This window comes from Trypanosoma theileri (assembly GCF_002087225.1).
Source record: "Trypanosoma theileri isolate Edinburgh chromosome Unknown TM35_Tth_32_V1, whole genome shotgun sequence".
NCBI lineage: Eukaryota > Euglenozoa > Kinetoplastea > Trypanosomatida > Trypanosomatidae > Trypanosoma > Trypanosoma theileri.
This window is the reverse complement of record NW_021639874.1, coordinates 274848-291833: the sequence shown is the minus strand read 5'-3', so window position 1 is coordinate 291833 and position 16986 is coordinate 274848. Positions and strand designations below refer to the sequence as shown.

Sequence of the window (16986 nt, the reverse complement as noted above, 5' to 3'; positions counted from 1 at the left end):
TATATATATATATATATATATATATATTCTTTCCTCTTCTCTTTACCTTTACTGATTCCCAACATTATTGGCTGCCCCAGTTGCCAAGAGTGCGTACATCACATCGTCCGGCCGCAGCGGCATCTCCAGCGAGGGATTCGCAATGAAATACCGCGGAGTCCCCTGCAGTCCCTCTGATTGGGGGAACTGCCGGAATACCCCAATCGTCACCCACGACCGCCGTGTGAGGAGAAACGAAAAGGCATCGCCAAACTTCTGAAAGTGCAGGAGTTGATTTCCACACACCTGAAAGAGTGTTGGGAAGGTTTGACGGGAATTACACCAGGCATTTACATCAAAGAGATCCGTCTGTGCACGAAGACAGAGAATCATTTCAAAGAATTGCATAATGCGATGATCCCGTTGGGCATGAATAAAGATCGTGTGCAACATATTAGTAGAGAAACAACGGCCCATCATGAAGGCTAATGAATATTGAAATTGTTCTTCTCCACGACGACGCCACTCTTCATCTGTGTGATGAGGAGTGACAAACACACAAGACTTAAAGGATTGTAATTCCACCACGATATTTTGTTCTGTAGATATTGGAAGTTCTTTAGATTCACCATCACTATTACTATTAGTATTATTATTATTATTATTATTATTGGTTTGTTGACGCATCGAAGCCCATTGAAGAAGATCACGAATGTTATTCTCTACAGTTATTAACGGAACATCTTCAAAGTCCCATGTACCTAGTTGAGAACAACATAATAATATACCTCGAAGTCTGCTAATATCTCCACTTTGTGAAAGGGCATAATCTAAATGAGATTCTAATGTACTTAACCCACGAATATACTGTAAAGGATGATTAAAGGCTCTATTCCACCATTCAAGAAAATCATAACTTAATCCTTTAGTAGTAATAGTCGTTAGGCGGGAATTATCATGAATGGCTAATATACAACGCATCATTTGTACTAACTCAAATTGTGAAACCGATTTATTAAGATACGTATCATAAAGTGATTGCAATTGTGGTTTTTTAAAAGCGGCAACTTGATCTATATATAGGAAATACTCTGGGGTTTCTGAAAATTCAAATCCATGTAAATATTCATGAGCTACATGGGTAAGAATATCATTTATTTGTTGTTCCAATCGTCCAATAGATTCATCTCCAGTATTATTCTCTGTTACTTTATTATTATAACATCGTAGTAGTTCACGTAATACGGAAAGTGATCCACCTAATGGAAGTTCACTTAATGGAACTCCACAAGGACATTTATTTACAAATGGTTGACGTAAAAGTTTTTCTCTTAATTCTTTACCATGATCCAAGTATTGTGTGGAATGTTTTTTCTTATTTTTTTCCGCCTTTATTTTACCTGAATGTGATTTAGCCAGAGGTTCATTAGATGTTATCCCTTCTCTTTGTACATCTCGTAAATCAAAACTTGTATTAAACGGATAAAATATTCTCTCATCATTTCCTGAAGAATCAACAGAAACGGAATCAAATTCAAATAAATCTGGTTGAGAAACACCTGGGGTCATATAAGTATGTACAGATCCTTGTGAAGATCGAATACCGGCGGCTTCTCCTGGTAAAACATGAATAACACCTCCTCCATTATCATGCGGTTGTAATGCGGTAAAAGCCCGTTCAACACTTTTTGATCCTTTTTCATATATGAAGAGTAAAGTATCTTCTGGTTCTAGTAAATAGTCTAAATCAAATCGCATGAGTCGACGAGAAGCCTCTTCCACACCTACAATCAATACATTATACATTTTCATAAGTCGAATGACTCGTAAAAGTGGAAGATGGACAAAATACCAGGGAACAGGATGAGTTCCAAATATATTTCGTCTACTATATTCATATAATTCTTTCCAATTATCTTGTTCCTCTTCTGTCCATAGATTTGGAGATGAGGTCCCTTGGGAGGAAGATGTATTAACAAGATTCACTAGAAAAGGAACAACTCCTGGAAGTAAAAGAGCTGTAGCCATAATAGTTTTCATTTGTTGATCAATTACAGTTTTATTACGTTCTCGTAATAACTTTACATGAAGACCAAATCGTAAACGTAGAAATTGTTGAACTTGTGGGGCATGTCTTTGAAAAACAATAGATGATAACATCACATCATCATCTCTAGTTGTGGTGGATTCACCAGATGAGGGAAATATAATAATAGATGCAGCTTCACGTACACGTAATCGTAATAAGGTTCGTTCATCTAATACACGTACTTCTAAAAATTTACATCGTAATCTATATCGTGGATGTCTTCCAATTGCCTTTACATCTCGGGTATGTACACTATTACAAAAACAAACCGATTTCATTGGATAAAGTACAAAAACTTCTTCCAGAAGAGCCACTGCCTCTTCATATTTCACATGTCCATATACTATAATATGACGTCTTCTACCAGTATAGCTAGGGAATTTTTTTAATAGTTTAATAGTGGAATGGACTAACATAATCCATGAAGGCATTTGAGCCATAAAGAAAAAGATAATCACAATACAAATAGCCCGACCATCAGGACCAAATGGAACAACATCTCCAAATCCAACGGTGGATACAGTTACCATAAGAAAATACATGGCGACACCAATATTTATATCTACACCACGCATTAATTGATGAATATGAAATATACAGCCGGTTGTAAAGAAAATAGCAAGAAAATAGGTAAGTGGACCTGCAGCTAAACGAATCACATCCAATTTATGATTTCGTGGTCTCAACATGGCAACAGCATCTAAGAGAAAAAGAAAATACTGTCGCATAGGCCAACAACGTAAAAATAAAGGAACATATATTCGACTCAACCATCGCAAATCACCAAAGAATGCAATAACAAAAGTTACTATTTGATAACCAGATGTTAAGAGCACAATCAGAATTGTATAGATAGAAACAGAATATGCAAAAAAGAGTTGAGATAGTAATACGATTGAAAGAATCGTTTGCACATAATCAAACCATGAAAACTCTCTTTCACTATAACGAATCCACGTTACATCAGATACATGTGTGGTTTGCAAAACATACAATACAACCATTGCCGTTTCACATATAAACAGAAATGCCCAAACACACATTGCCAATCGTGGTCTTTCCCATACAATACTTTGAAAAAATCGTTTGGCTCCTGATGTGGTTGCAAATCCAAGTTCCTTCCTATGATGAATATTATTATTATTATTATTATTATTATTATTATTATTATTATTATTATTATTATTATTATTATTATTATTATTACTACCGTCTCTTCTATCTCCTGATCGTAAGGATGGACAACACCAACAACAAAAACGACTAAACCTACAACAACTCTCATCATCACTGTCTTCCTCTTCACCATCGTTTACAACCGCCTGAAGTCTTCGTGTGAGTCGTTTTCTTGATCGATCACGATATCTCCACGAACGCACATGTGGGGCATGATGAGCAATGAGTTTATAGTGGCCGGGTGCGGTGAGATCTTTGACTTCCTTCATTATATTCTCATCCACAGTTTCAGTGGGAAATACCGGACCACGGTTGGTTGGGGATGCGACATACATCTTTTTTTTTTTTTTCTTCTTTTATTTGGAGGACTCTCTCTCTCTCTCTCTCTCTCTCTCTCTCTCTCTCTCTCACTAGAGATGAGACAAGAAAAAAAAAAAGAAAAGAATATCTTCCTTTCTGATTCCTTTTTGTTTCTCTACTGAGTAATAATAGATAAATAGATAGATAGATAGATAGATGTTTACAATTAGCAAACAAAGAGAAAGAGAAAGAGAAAGAAAAAGAGAAAGAGAGAAAAATAAAAACTACTTTATATGCAAATAATACCAACCACACATCATTCAGGAACAGAGGGAGAGTAAATGTGAATAATAATAATAATAATAATAATAATGAAAAACAGAATTGTTAAATGCAAAGAGTATTACCAGCTTCCTTAAATTTTAATCCCATATACGTAAAGAAGGATTAATGATCGTTCAACTACAGTCGTTCATCATGACTACAAGAAGAAAAAAAAACAGAAGAAAAAGAAGAAAACAGTAAACACACACACAAGCAATATAAATACCACTGAAAGGTTTAATTTCTCTTTTTTTATTTTTATTTTTATTATTACTTCTTTTCTTTATGTTGTTCCCCTTGTAGTAAACTCAAGACGCAATAGAGAGCCCAAACATAATATATGTCTGCAGAACCCACAACTTATACAGATATAAAGAGAGATAAAGATATATATATATATATATATATATATATATATAGAGAGAGAGAGAGAGAGCAGAGTCCAGCAAAGAAACTGTCATCACGCAGTAGAGAAGCTGTTACCCGTTCCATGAAGACAGAAAAAAAAAAAAAAAGAAAAGAATACTTATATTTACATACACAAATAAAGAAAAAAAAGAAAGCAGAAAAGGACAGAAGAAGAAAAAAAGAAAAAAAAAAAAAACGATTACACACACAAACACACAAACACACATACATTATTCATCTCTTTAAAGCCGAACAATCTGATCTGCCTTTCCCAACACCTCTGGATCATGGGTAACACACAATATCCCTCGCAATTGACCGGATTGTAAAAGATCTCTCCATGTTGTTATCATTCTCTGCTTTGTTAAACTATCCAAAGCGGCTGTTGGCTCGTCCATTAACAAAACTCCGCCGCTGTGAAAAAGTGCCCGGGCGAGCATCAGTCGTTGGGCTTGTCCTCCACTCAGGCGAACAGCCCCAGGCGAGGCCCAGCCATTCGCATCTGCCAGCGGTGTTAATAATCCCTGCGGTAAACGATCAATGAAATCTAAACAAGATGCCGCCTCTGCACAAGTGTATATTCGTTTAAGAAGAGATGTTTCTGTGATGGAAATACGATTTTGTAAAGAAATGTTTTGAGCAATAGTGGCACCAGGAAATAGAGTGGCGACCTGCGGAACGTAACTGAATAATCGACATCGAAGTAATTGACGTGGAATGGATGTAATCGGAATCCATTCTATATCATCTTTCTCTTCTTTTTCTTTTTCTTTTTCTTCTTCTTTCTTTTCCATGTGTAATTTCCTTGTGGGATGTCTTTCCCGCAATTGCAGCATCAGACTTCCAGAGTTCGCCGTGTAAAGTCCCAGTAAAAGACGCAAAAGTGTTGTCTTACCACATCCACTTAATCCAGTTACACAAATCATTTCTCCTGATCCTGTGGTTGAATTTTGTAGTTGAATAATAAATGAAAGCGGCGTTAAGAAGGCATTCACAGTTGGGGCTGTGGGATATTGAAACTGCAATCCCTCTGCTCGTATACCATGAACCTCAAGATCAGCTTTCATATATAGAAGATGTTTACCAGTAGTTGACTTTGAAGTATTATTATTATCAATATGATTATTATAATTATTACTATGATTATCATTCTTAGTTTTTTCTTTTTCTTCTTCCTCTTCTTCTACTTCTTCTTCTTCTTCCTTTTCCTTTTCCTTCTGCTTCTCCTTTTCATTCATATATTCCTCATCCTTTTCTTCCCAGTGACGGGAATCCAATATACGTTCTAGTATATTAGCCTTATAGGCATTATTCAATACCACTTCTATCACTCGTTGGGCATCTATTAAATGATCCAACATCTCCTGTGCGGCGTGTATACCTTCAGTGAGAGCCCCACGTCTGGCTGTGCAGCCTTCAGAGAAACATACCGCCACTATAGATGGAATGAAAGACTTAATAACAGATACAAGTCCATCTATAGCCCATAATCGATGAGAAGAGAGTAAAATATGTAGTATACGCCTTATCCCAGTTGGTTGATTCCAATATTTAGATGTATATGAAATCCACCATCTCATTAAAGCTGTCTCCGCCGCGTATGGGCGTAATTCGTGAATATGTTCAATAATTTCCATTCCATGCAACATGATACCATCTGTTGCAGTATTTCCATTCTCTTCTTCTTCAGCATCATTCGCATACATATACCCATCATTATTATTATTATTATTATTATTATTATTATTATTATTAGGATTATTAGTATTAAAGGCATTATCATTGACCCTGTTACTCTTTACTATATACTCTTCACGTAAATACGTTAATACCTTTACAGCCATTCGGCCTCCCACAACCGTCAGAAATACCACCGCACGATCTCTATTATGAAGTACACTTCCCGCAGCTGAAAGCATCATTACTACACGAACAGCACCTGCAAAGAAATCATGTACATACACATCCACTCCCTCAAGATCATTCGCGTAATATAAGAGCTGTTCCACTGTATCATGATCATTCATATCAAAATAACTTAATGGTGTGTGGACTAGAGCTTCATACAATCGTCTCTTTACATAATCACGATGACGAGATGCCGAGGCCCGAATGTAATCCCGCATAATTCGAGTAATTCCCTCCGTTACAATCTGCCGTGCCCATTCAAATGCCAATAAAGAAAGAATATTATACGTCGTTGTCTGCCAAGATGCGATTCCTCCTCCACAACTATTAAGAGAATTACAAGAAGTTGTGGAAAGTGGTGATTGGATAACACGTTCTCGTAGAATAAGACCCGCATTGGCATTACAAGCTGCAATTGCTGTGAGTGCACTCATAACTGTAAAAGTGGCTAATCGATCTCTTCCACTAGCGTATGCATATTTAGCCAAACTCCACAGATTTCGTAATTGTAGTGCTCGACGACGAGAACGTAGATGCTGCAATTCTGCAGAAAGTGAATACCAACAAGTCATAAATATAGTTGCCGTTGCCGTGGCTCTTGCTACAGATACTGCTGTGGATGATGATAATGATACGATGGATGCTTCTCTCACTAAAGTATCATTTAGTGGAGAAATAAAAACCTGGTAAAAGCGTGATGAGTACGTATTTAAATCATCCAGTTCATCACTACAACGACTAACATCTTCGTGTATAATTAGTGCTTCGTGAACAGATCGTACTAACTGCAATCGCCAAAGTAATGCTAAAGAGGCAGCAGCAATAGCGTAGTTTTTCCCACACTCATGTGATTGAGTTTCACGCTTTAGTAACATGAGAATCTCACGTTCATCTAATGTATATCGTACACGATTCTCCCAAAGAATCCTAACAATTTCTGGAATTGTCTCATCCACACCAAAAGTATTACCAGTACTACTAGTAATAGGAGAAACAAATGGAATAATCAACTCTATACGAGTTTCGGCTATTTCTGTTGGTGTACATGGGGCTGCAAGGATCACAGCACTTAGTTTAGAAAAATAATCTTCTATAGAAGATACCTTTCCTTCTTCTTCTTCTTCTTCTTCATTTTCTTCTTCATTATTTCCTTCTTCTTTTAAAGTATCATATTCACAAGATTTCACCTTCTTTTTTTCCCGCTGTTGCTTTTCTATTCTCTTTCGTCTCCAGTACATCCATCTTAGTGTGTAGTGGGCACCTTCCGCCGCCAACAGCAGTCCAACAACACCATATACAATAGCCTCTGGTGAGGCTACTCGCCTACGAAGATGATGAAATCCACAAAGAAGATGTTGTTGTAATAGTGTAAATGATGATGATGATGAGGATGAGAATGAATGGCAGCAGGAAGTTTGTATAGAGCCTTTGCATGGTGAAGTCATTTCGTGATGTCTTTATTAAATCCACACCCCGCAAAAGAAAAGAAAACAAAAAAAAAAAAAAAAAAAAAAAAAAAAAAAAAAAAAAAAAAAAAACCTTCCGCGCCCCACACTATTCTTGGTACTCTTTACTTTTTAAAAGAGCTACACTATTTTGTATGGTTGTACAATAATCATAAAAAAGAAAAAAAAAAAAGAAAAAAAATGAAATGGTTAAAAACATCATACTGTGAAGGGAAAAATTCATTTTATAAAGGGGCAAAGATTAAAAATATGTATAAAAATAAAAACAAATAAAAATAAGAGTTGATCGCCTCACACTTTTCACCATATATTTCCCATATCTACACAGGAACTCACATAATACCATAGTCATCCTCCTCTAATAATAATAACTCCTCATCACGTCCACGTTTCCGTCCAGTCATTTCCTCATCACGGCCTTTTACACCGCCAACACCCGCACTATTCGCCCCATCACTACCATCCTGTCTATCTCTATTGCGTTCTTCTGCTTTATTGCTGTTGCTTGCCCAGACGGCGTTGATATCATTTAAAGCCGTATCATCCGTAGCGGTGATGAGAGTTGCAATATACCTTCCATGTCGATCTTTACCGGAAATAGAATAGTGGACCACAAGACCTTCAGCAGGTCGACAACGTGCGGGTTCCATCAGTGGATCCCAGAGAAAAGCATCACCGTAGAAAAATACATCATGCATGCCGCTTTCATCGGGACGAATATTTCCACGCATTTCATCGGCATCATATACCCGCACAGTTCCACGGTAGCGTGGTAAACACACATTCCCATCCTCTGCTGATATCAAGTTATTATTATTATTATTATTATTATTATTATTATTATTATTATTTTTATTTTTAGAGGTGTTATCTTCCGAACGACGGCCAATTGCGCGTGGAAAGACACGGTCAAACCATGACTGTTCAATAGTTAACGCATAACCATTATTTGATATACCGCGTATATTATCCGCACGTAGTCGTCTACCCGCACGATTTCCAGCGCGATTCCATCGTACTTTAAATGTTACCGACTCTGGCACAGATACAGTAGGTTTCCCTATTTGTAAGAATAATAGCAACAACTGTGCGGCCTCTGGTGTAAGTAATGCAGCAGCCTTTTGGGCTAATTCATCCGGTGAAGTAGATTCCTCTTTAGGCACGGCAGCAGTGGTGGTGGTGGTGGTGGTGGTGTTAGATGGAGTTGGAATAGCGCTAGGCGTATCTTCCGTGTTCTCTGCTTGCTCCACAGTAGAGACTCCAGTGTTACTTTCACTTGTGATCTTCTCAGTCTCCTGTCCAGCTTCTGATATCTCCTGCTGTTTGGTATTATCACTATTACTATTACTATTAGTAGTAGTAGTATTACTCTTGTTATCATTGTTTGTGGTAAAAGAAGCAGAGACAGGAGCGGAGAGCAAAGACATGTTCTTATCTTTTCTACTATTACTTCCACCTAATCCCTGTAAAAGATGTACTTTTTCAGGAAGTTTTCCACTGTAAAAGATCTCCAATACACGACGTGTAAATGCATACTCTACATTCTCACGTGTAAAGTACACATCAGGACCTCCTACATTAGGCGTTATAAAACCAAATCCTTTATTATGACGGAATAACACAATGCGTCCTTCATGTTCAATATCTTCTTCAGGTTGCATGATAGCAATCTGTTCATCTGCTGTTAAATTTCGACGGGGAACCTCTACCGTTCTATTTCCTTGTTGAGATTGTTGTTGGTCTTCTTGTTGTTGTTGTTGATGGGAATGAGGATTATTACGTTCATTACCACCTTGTCCCCCATGTGAAATAGGACGGCCCTCTGCAATTCCTTTTCCCATCGCACTACCACCACCTTTATTATGATTGTTATTGTTTACATTCCTATTTCGTTCAGCCCCTCCGTACTTTTCTGTTTTTTCTTCTTCTTGTTGTTGTTCTTCTTCTTCTTCTGCCGCATTCATTTCCGCAATCATCGCCGCATATTTCGTCGCCTCCCGCACGGCATCATCCTCAGTGTCTAAATGAACATCCAATACTTGTTCAGATCGCACTGTATCCATCACAGGAGTGGATTTCGTTTCGGCCGCACGTCTTATCATTGCACTTAGATCCATTACAGCAGGGAGGGATGATGAAGAGGATGATGTATTTCCCTCATTTTTATTTCTCATCGTCATCATCGTTGTGGAACTCTCATTTCCATTTTCACCGCCTATAGTTATCATTTCATTTCCCTGAAGCATCACATCTTCTGTTTCCCCTTCAAGAGTAGTAGTTATTATCGTATTACTACTACCAGTAGTATTAGTAGTAGTTTTAGTGGCGTTTTTCTCTGCCATCAAGGCATACTTCTCCCGCAGTGTGGCTGGTCCAGTGTAAAGAACGACATCTGCTGGAATAGTTGCGAAGATATCATCAAAGAGATTTCTGGACGTTAATCGAGGATTTTTCTGCATTTTCTATTTTTTCTTTTTTCTACTCTCTCTGTGTGTGTGTGTGTGTGTGTGTGGGAGCTACTTAGGTTCCATAGTGAGAGGAAAAGTTGGAGAAAGAGAAAGAGACAGAGACAAAAAGAGAAACGCAATAAAGTATTAAACAAAGAAAAAAAGAGGTGTGTGTAATGGAACCAAAGAATAACACAGAAAATAAATAAATAAATCAATAAACAACTACACAGAATCCAGGAGACGTTTCACTTTTTTTTCTTTTCTTTCTTCCTCTGCTTTTTTTTTCTTTTTTTTCTCTTTGTGTACACACTATAAACTTCTTTCTTCTTCTTGGTGTTCTCTCTCTCTCTATATATATATTCCTTTTTCTCTTCTTTTTTTCTCATTCTTTCTTTCTTTCTCTCTGTATTCATCGCATTACGAGTTTTGCCAATACCCGCTCTTGTGCCTGCAGTCGCACCTCCAACGCCTCGCGCTCCATCGCTTCTACTTTAAGTGCCGCCTCTAATCGACGAATACGTAAAATAAGAGCTTCTGCCTCTGCAGGTGAACAGCCTGAAGTCATCATAGTAGAAGTATTAGCAGCCGTTGTTGTTTGTATTGTAGACGAACCAGAACCGGTTGCTGTTGACATCATCATGCCTGGAAGATTCACATCATTTATTTCTCCCTCCATTAGTACTCGCATGCGTTGCTGAAGAACAGCATTCTCAGAGGTAAGATCTTGCACGAGTTGCCAGAGTTGTGCAATCTGTTGTGTGGAAGAAGATGAGGAGGACGCAGAAGAAGTATGCGCTGAGGGAAGTGAATTAGAAAAAGGAAAAGGCAGTGGAAGAGAAGCCGTAGGCTCTGATGAAATTCCATTAGAATGACTTGTGGACCCAAATGGTGTCTTTGTTGTTGTTGTTGTTGCTGTGGTGGTGTTTGCAGTAGTGATAGCTGTGGCTGTAGAGATTGGCTGTGTGTGTGAGAGCAGTCCTAATTTGGGTAAACTACTGCTGTTGCTGTTTGGATGCTGAAGGCCGTCCTCGAGCGTTCCGTTGATTTCTTCAAACCGCGGAGGAGAAGGCGCGGTATTTGTTGGGATTCCTCCAGTGAAGAGAGTGGATGTTGGCGGCGGCGGTGCTGCTGCTTCTGATGTTGATAAGATTGAATTGGGCTTCTGTGGAAGAGTATTGGTATTATTGGTATTGTTCTTATTATTATTGTTGTTTGGATCTTTCGGAATGAACCGCAGTGGGACGGGAGGAGGGGGAGGTGGCATGTGCAAAAAGAGACTACGTGAATAAAGGGAATCAATATTAAATAAAAAAAAAGTAAAAGTAAAATAAATAGTAATGATTACCTTTTTTTTTTTTTATTCTTTTGTTGTTGTTGTTGTTTTTGCAGTAGGATCTCTTTCTTTCTTTCTTTCTTTCTCACACCTTTGATGGATTTCTATAATTGTATACTACAAAGGAGGGAAAAGAAACGAAAAAAAGAAAAAAAAAAACAGCGGTACTGCTCTATCTAATGTACTTTATATATATGCTGCACCTCTCACTATAGATTAAATAAATAAAGAAAAAAATACGTAAGATATGAGAGGAAAGAAGGAGAAACAAATATAAAAATAATAATAATAATAATAATAATAATAATAATAATAATCGCAAAATAGCCACAGTCCATATAAGTATTACAAGAAAGATTAGTAGTAGCAGTAATAGTAACAGAAAAAAGAAAAAAAAAAAAGAAAGCATAAAATGAACTGAATAAAAACGCTAAGGACATCACTACTTTATTCACAACATATATCCATATCATCAAATCCTTTACACGCATATATATATATATATATATTTGCAACTTGCAGTGGGGGTGGGGAAACCCCCATTAGACACAAGAACTAAAAACAAACAAGAGAAATAATAAGAGAGAAGTAATTACATCCAAGTAGACAAGACGCACCTTTTCTTTTTTTTTTCCACTTTCTCTCTTTCATTTAATGATAATAATGGATACCCTTTTTTCCCCTCATTTCCCCTTCTCTCTCATTTCTCACTCTTCTTTTCCTTTTTTAGATAAACTTTTAGTTTCAATCTTTATCCATTTCACGAACTTCTTCGCACGAGAAGTAGCTGTCCGACGCCAAGGCTCACTCACAGATGAACCAGGCACCATATTAGAAGATATTCTTGATGATACCACACTTGTAGTCTCATCCTCATCCATTTCAAATGAGAGGGATTGTTCTTTAGGAGTAGATGAGGAAAAGGATGGTACTGTTTCTAAAGTTTCTGTAGAGTTTACAGTTTTTAAAATAGTTTTCACTTCTTCTGTTGTATTGATGTTTTGTTTAACAGTAGTGACACTTTGTTCCGTTACCTGTTCAGTAGTTTCATAAATCTTACTATTATTAGGCGGTGGATTTACTTTTTCCTCTTCTCCTTTATTAGATTCCAAGAGAGTTGATGTTATCATACTTGTACTTCTTGTATCATCCACCGTTGGAGAGTCCGGCTCGGATGAGGGTGGGGAGTAACTGAGACACGGTAGTGGAAAATCATCCATAGATGGTAATATCATATCTTCAAATAATTTCACTTTCACTATATTTGTCATTACTTTACTCATATCTGGAATAAGATTTAATACAGCATGTAAAAGTCCATCATGAGAAGCAACTTCTTGTGTAAATTCCAATCGAAGCTGCGGTGTACGTGAACTGCCAATCCATAATTTATTAGATGGTGGTGGTCCAACACTTAATCGCATACGATTTGCCAATTCAAGCATCTTAATATTAAAGAGAATATCAGGTACACGTACACTGCGGTAAGTAATAGAGAAACGTAAAGTAAGTGTAAGTCCTCCACGGTAAAGTAAATCAAAATCCAATTCAAGTTCTCCACTCGTCGCCACTGTTGGATCACTCACATTACTAATAAGAGGAATTTCACCACCAAGTTCTAAACGATCAAGTAAGATTTCACCTTGCATATGTTTAGGGAGTCGTCGTGAAACTTTATGAAGTTTTCGGCGTAATTTACCAATTAAGAGATCTCGAAGTTCACTCGTACGTGTATTTTCAAAGAAAAGTCGTGCCACCACAACATTAAACACATCTAATTGTGGAAGACGTTTAATAAATCCTCGCCACTCATCTGATTGGGGAGTAGCTTCTAATAAATTAAACCAACGCTCTAATTCACGACGAGTTGGAAATTTAAATACAACTGCTGTCCAAGAACTAAGACAATCATCATATCCATCCTCATTCGCAGAATTTCCCTCATGTCTACGATAACTTACAAGAGAAGACACAACAGAAAAAGTGGCATCCAAAAAAGGATTATCTCTCTGGTGTTCATGTTTCTGACGATTATGATAACTATGATGACCCTTATGATGACGTTCTCGTTCTTGTTGTTGTTGTTGTTTTTCTTCTTCCTCTTGTTCCTCTTGTTGTCGTGCTTGCTGACGTGCCATTTGCAAAACTGGATCTTCCATAAAAAGTGGAAGATCATCTTTACATCGCAGCACAAGACATTTTCCACGAACTGGGGCATGTCGTTTGGTTGGATCTGTATGACGGTGATATTTAGATAACTTTTCAGATGTACTCATAACAGTTTTACAATTAATTTTACCAATTAACTTCTCTGCTGTGATAATAGTGGTCGCATCATCACTATCTTCGGTGTCCTCTTCATTACTACTATCATCTGAACCACTACGGCTATGATTCTTTTTCTTCTCTTTATTATTCTTTTCTTCTTTATTTGGTGATCTATGACTAGCATCAAATTGATATACACATATAGTATTACCAAAGAGAACTACACGTACAGGAATAGCAGGTCTCAGAATATCATCATCAAATCGTGCCATTTTACATATTGCCTGCACTTTTGATGAAGGCGCAGAAATATCTTTTTCTTTAGATGCTGCAATACGGGACATCGTCTCTGTCTCTTTACGTTTAACTAAATCATCCAACATTTTTTGTATCCTAAAAAATAGGAAGACTACAATGAAAACCGTAGATGAGGCTCCACCACAGAAACCAAGTAGAAACGGGAAAAAAATAGCCATACTTTTTTTTTTTTTTAATGATTGCGTTTTCTTCCCTTTTTTCTCCCCCCAAACTTCCGTTTGTTATTTACTTCTTTAATGTTCCTTTCTTTTTTTTTTCTTGTTGTTGTTATTGCTCTTGAAATAAATTATAATTTGTTTGGTTTGTTTTCGTGGGTAAACCCTATCCTTTCCTTTTTCTCGTATTTATGTGTCGACTCTCCAGTTTCTGGTCCTAATAGCGCCAATATTGATTCCTTTTCCTTCTTCTCCTATTCCAAACTACTTCAGTCAAAAAAAAAAAGAAAAAAAAAGCCATAAAATCAAAAATAAATCTTTGCCAGTCCAGTTTTTCAAATATATATATATATATATATATATATATATATATATGGTTAACAGAGGTACTCGACATGCAATATTCATAACTCCCATCTTCAGGTACTAGACTTTCTTTTTTTCTTTTTAAGTGTTCACGGCATTATTAACTACTATGAAGAATAATTTTTTTGTTCAGATGGTGTTGGTAACTGGAGGGCTGCCTTAACAGCTGGTCGCATAATTTCTTCTGCTTTTTTTTTAATTCGATGCCGTCGTGCATCCTCCGAGTTTGGTGGAAGTCCACTAAGAGTTGATACTGTCGTTTCACTCGTGCTTCTCATTTCACTTGGCGTGTTTATTACCACCTCATTCTTCTCATTATCCACCTCTTCCTCATCCTCTTGTAGAGGATCCCTGAGTGGTCGAAATGATAATTCCTTTCCTAGTGGACTCTCCTCTGTGCTTCCATCCCCATAGTGGGAAAACCTGCTTCTATAGCTCTTAATAGCGTTCATGAAGGAGCCCATGCCTGCTGCCACTGCTGTTGCTGTTGCTGTTGCTGCTGTCTCGGCAGCGGCAACGGCGCTGGAGGCGGGGGTGGAGGTGGTGGCATGATGTGATCTACTATGTGCGGCGGCGTTTTTCCTGTCGAACTTTGTATTCCATGATTTCCTGTTGTGTGGGGAGGCTGGGGGTGTTTTCTGTACGCTTGGGAGCGGGTAGTCGTCCATGACGGGGAGGCCCATCTCGTCGAGGAGGTAGAGGTGGAGGAGTTGGCTGGCGACGTGGCTGAGGTCCGGGAGGGCGGCGATGAGGCGGTGGAGGGGGCCGTGGGCCGCCGGGGGGCTCAGGCCGGGCGCCACCGTCAGCCGCACCGTCGGCGGCGAGAGGAGGCCCAGCCAGAACTTTTTGCTCGGCGGGGGCCCGACGCTCAGCCGCAGCCGCCCGGCCGCCCGCTCAATCGTCACCGCACACACCACGTGGGGGATCCGCAGCCCGCGGTAAGTCAAGTTGAGCCGCAGACAGAGCGTCGCCCCGCCGCGGTAGAGGAGATCAAAGTCAAACGTCACCTCCCCATTCGCCGAGGTGGACGGGGAGGAGACATTACTCACCATCGGAACCTCATCACTCAGGAGAAAGTCATCTAGAATAATACCACCCTCAATCTCACGAGGGAATTTCTTTATACTAAGGGAGTCCAGCTTCTTCTGGATCTTGGCATGGATAAAGTTTCCAAGGGCAGTCGTACGCATACTCTGGACAAGTAATCGCGTCAGAAGAAGATTAAAAGGGTCAGGCGTCGTAAGAGTTCGAAGATATGAACGCCAATGGGCCGCTTCATGTGGGGCACGTAAAAGATTTAACCACCTCTCTTGATCACGCAAGGAGTAGAACTTCACAGCCATCGAATAACGCGGAGAGAGACGATTATCATTAGTATTCGTCGTAAAAGAAGTACTTCCAAGATTAGTATTACCAAAATTATTACCATTAGTATTGTTACTAATATTACTATTAGTACCCCGATCATTACTTTTCTTCGTTTTAGAGTCTTTAAGATTACTTTCACCATACAAAGAACTATTTTTATTACTATTAATATTACTATTTTGATTGTTACTCTTGTTGATATAGCTATTGGTATTGCTATTGATATTGATATTACTGTTATTCGTGATACTATAACTACCATTTGGAAAAATCATTGACTGCTTCGAAACATAGGAAGTACTTGATGTACCTTCAGGTTCATCAAACAATGGACCATCATCCATAGTATTAATAAGTAGTACATGACCATGTAAAACACCAGATCCAGTACCACCACGACGGGTATTGGATTCAATTACAGCTACACGTACACTTATACGACTTGTTTGTATACGTCCTATCAATCGTTCAGCTGTAATAACACGTTCATGATTACCCATATTCTGTGAAGCCCCTACCTCATGTACCATAAGATGTCTTTCATATAATACTAAACGGGCATCATGAACACTACCAATAAATTCATCACCATCATACCATCCTAATCGACATACAGATGCGTGAAGTATGGATGAAACACCAATTCCTTCAGAGTCTCCATAATGATGGCGGGAATCATTCTCTCGATCCTCATATTTGTGTTTTTTATCCCAAACAAGGGATTCAATAACATTTACTGGAATACTTCCAAGAATTGTATCCACAAAACGTCGTTTCGTATTAAGGTTCAAATCACATCCAAAGAGATGCCTGTATAGAAACATAAACACTGCATTGTTAACAGGTAGAAAACTAAGAAGAACCCCCATATCAAATACATAGCAAATGATCACCGCGATTACACCACATATCCATCCATATAAAAAAAAAGTAATAGTTTCTAACATCTCTAGCAATGACCCTTTGGAGTAAAATTTTGAAAAAAATAAAAATAAAAAATAAAAAAAAAAAACCAAACAATATCAACTTTATGTAAAGGAATAAAAGGAATAAAAAAAAAAAAAAAAAAAAAAAAAAA

At 38.0% G+C, this 16986-nt stretch overlaps 6 protein-coding genes across 6 annotated transcripts; all 6 read right to left on the bottom strand.

The window, feature by feature from the left end:
- Positions 1–48: 48 nt before the first annotated feature.
- On the bottom strand, positions 49–3579 carry TM35_000321980 (uncharacterized protein; the record flags this gene model as incomplete). Its single annotated transcript, XM_029028825.1, has 1 exon — positions 49–3579. The coding sequence occupies one exon, from the start codon at positions 3577–3579 to the stop codon at positions 49–51; it is 3531 nt and encodes a 1176-aa protein (XP_028879949.1).
- A 939-nt stretch (positions 3580–4518) lies between these two features.
- On the bottom strand, positions 4519–7629 carry TM35_000321970 (putative ABC transporter; the record flags this gene model as incomplete). The annotated part of the gene is made up of 1 exon (XM_029028824.1): positions 4519–7629. The coding sequence occupies one exon, from the start codon at positions 7627–7629 to the stop codon at positions 4519–4521; it is 3111 nt and encodes a 1036-aa protein (XP_028879948.1).
- A 353-nt stretch (positions 7630–7982) lies between these two features.
- On the bottom strand, positions 7983–10109 carry TM35_000321960 (uncharacterized protein; the record flags this gene model as incomplete). The annotated part of the gene is made up of 1 exon (XM_029028823.1): positions 7983–10109. One exon carries the CDS (start codon positions 10107–10109, stop codon positions 7983–7985), a length of 2127 nt encoding a protein of 708 aa, XP_028879947.1.
- A 400-nt stretch (positions 10110–10509) lies between these two features.
- Positions 10510–11364, bottom strand: TM35_000321950 (uncharacterized protein; the record flags this gene model as incomplete). Its single annotated transcript, XM_029028822.1, has 1 exon — positions 10510–11364. One exon carries the CDS (start codon positions 11362–11364, stop codon positions 10510–10512), a length of 855 nt encoding a protein of 284 aa, XP_028879946.1.
- A 776-nt stretch (positions 11365–12140) lies between these two features.
- On the bottom strand, positions 12141–14084 carry TM35_000321940 (uncharacterized protein; the record flags this gene model as incomplete). The annotated part of the gene is made up of 1 exon (XM_029028821.1): positions 12141–14084. One exon carries the CDS (start codon positions 14082–14084, stop codon positions 12141–12143), a length of 1944 nt encoding a protein of 647 aa, XP_028879945.1.
- Positions 14085–14647: 563 nt separating this feature from the next.
- On the bottom strand, positions 14648–16777 carry TM35_000321930 (uncharacterized protein; the record flags this gene model as incomplete). Its single annotated transcript, XM_029028820.1, has 1 exon — positions 14648–16777. One exon carries the CDS (start codon positions 16775–16777, stop codon positions 14648–14650), a length of 2130 nt encoding a protein of 709 aa, XP_028879944.1.
- Positions 16778–16986: the final 209 nt, after the last annotated feature.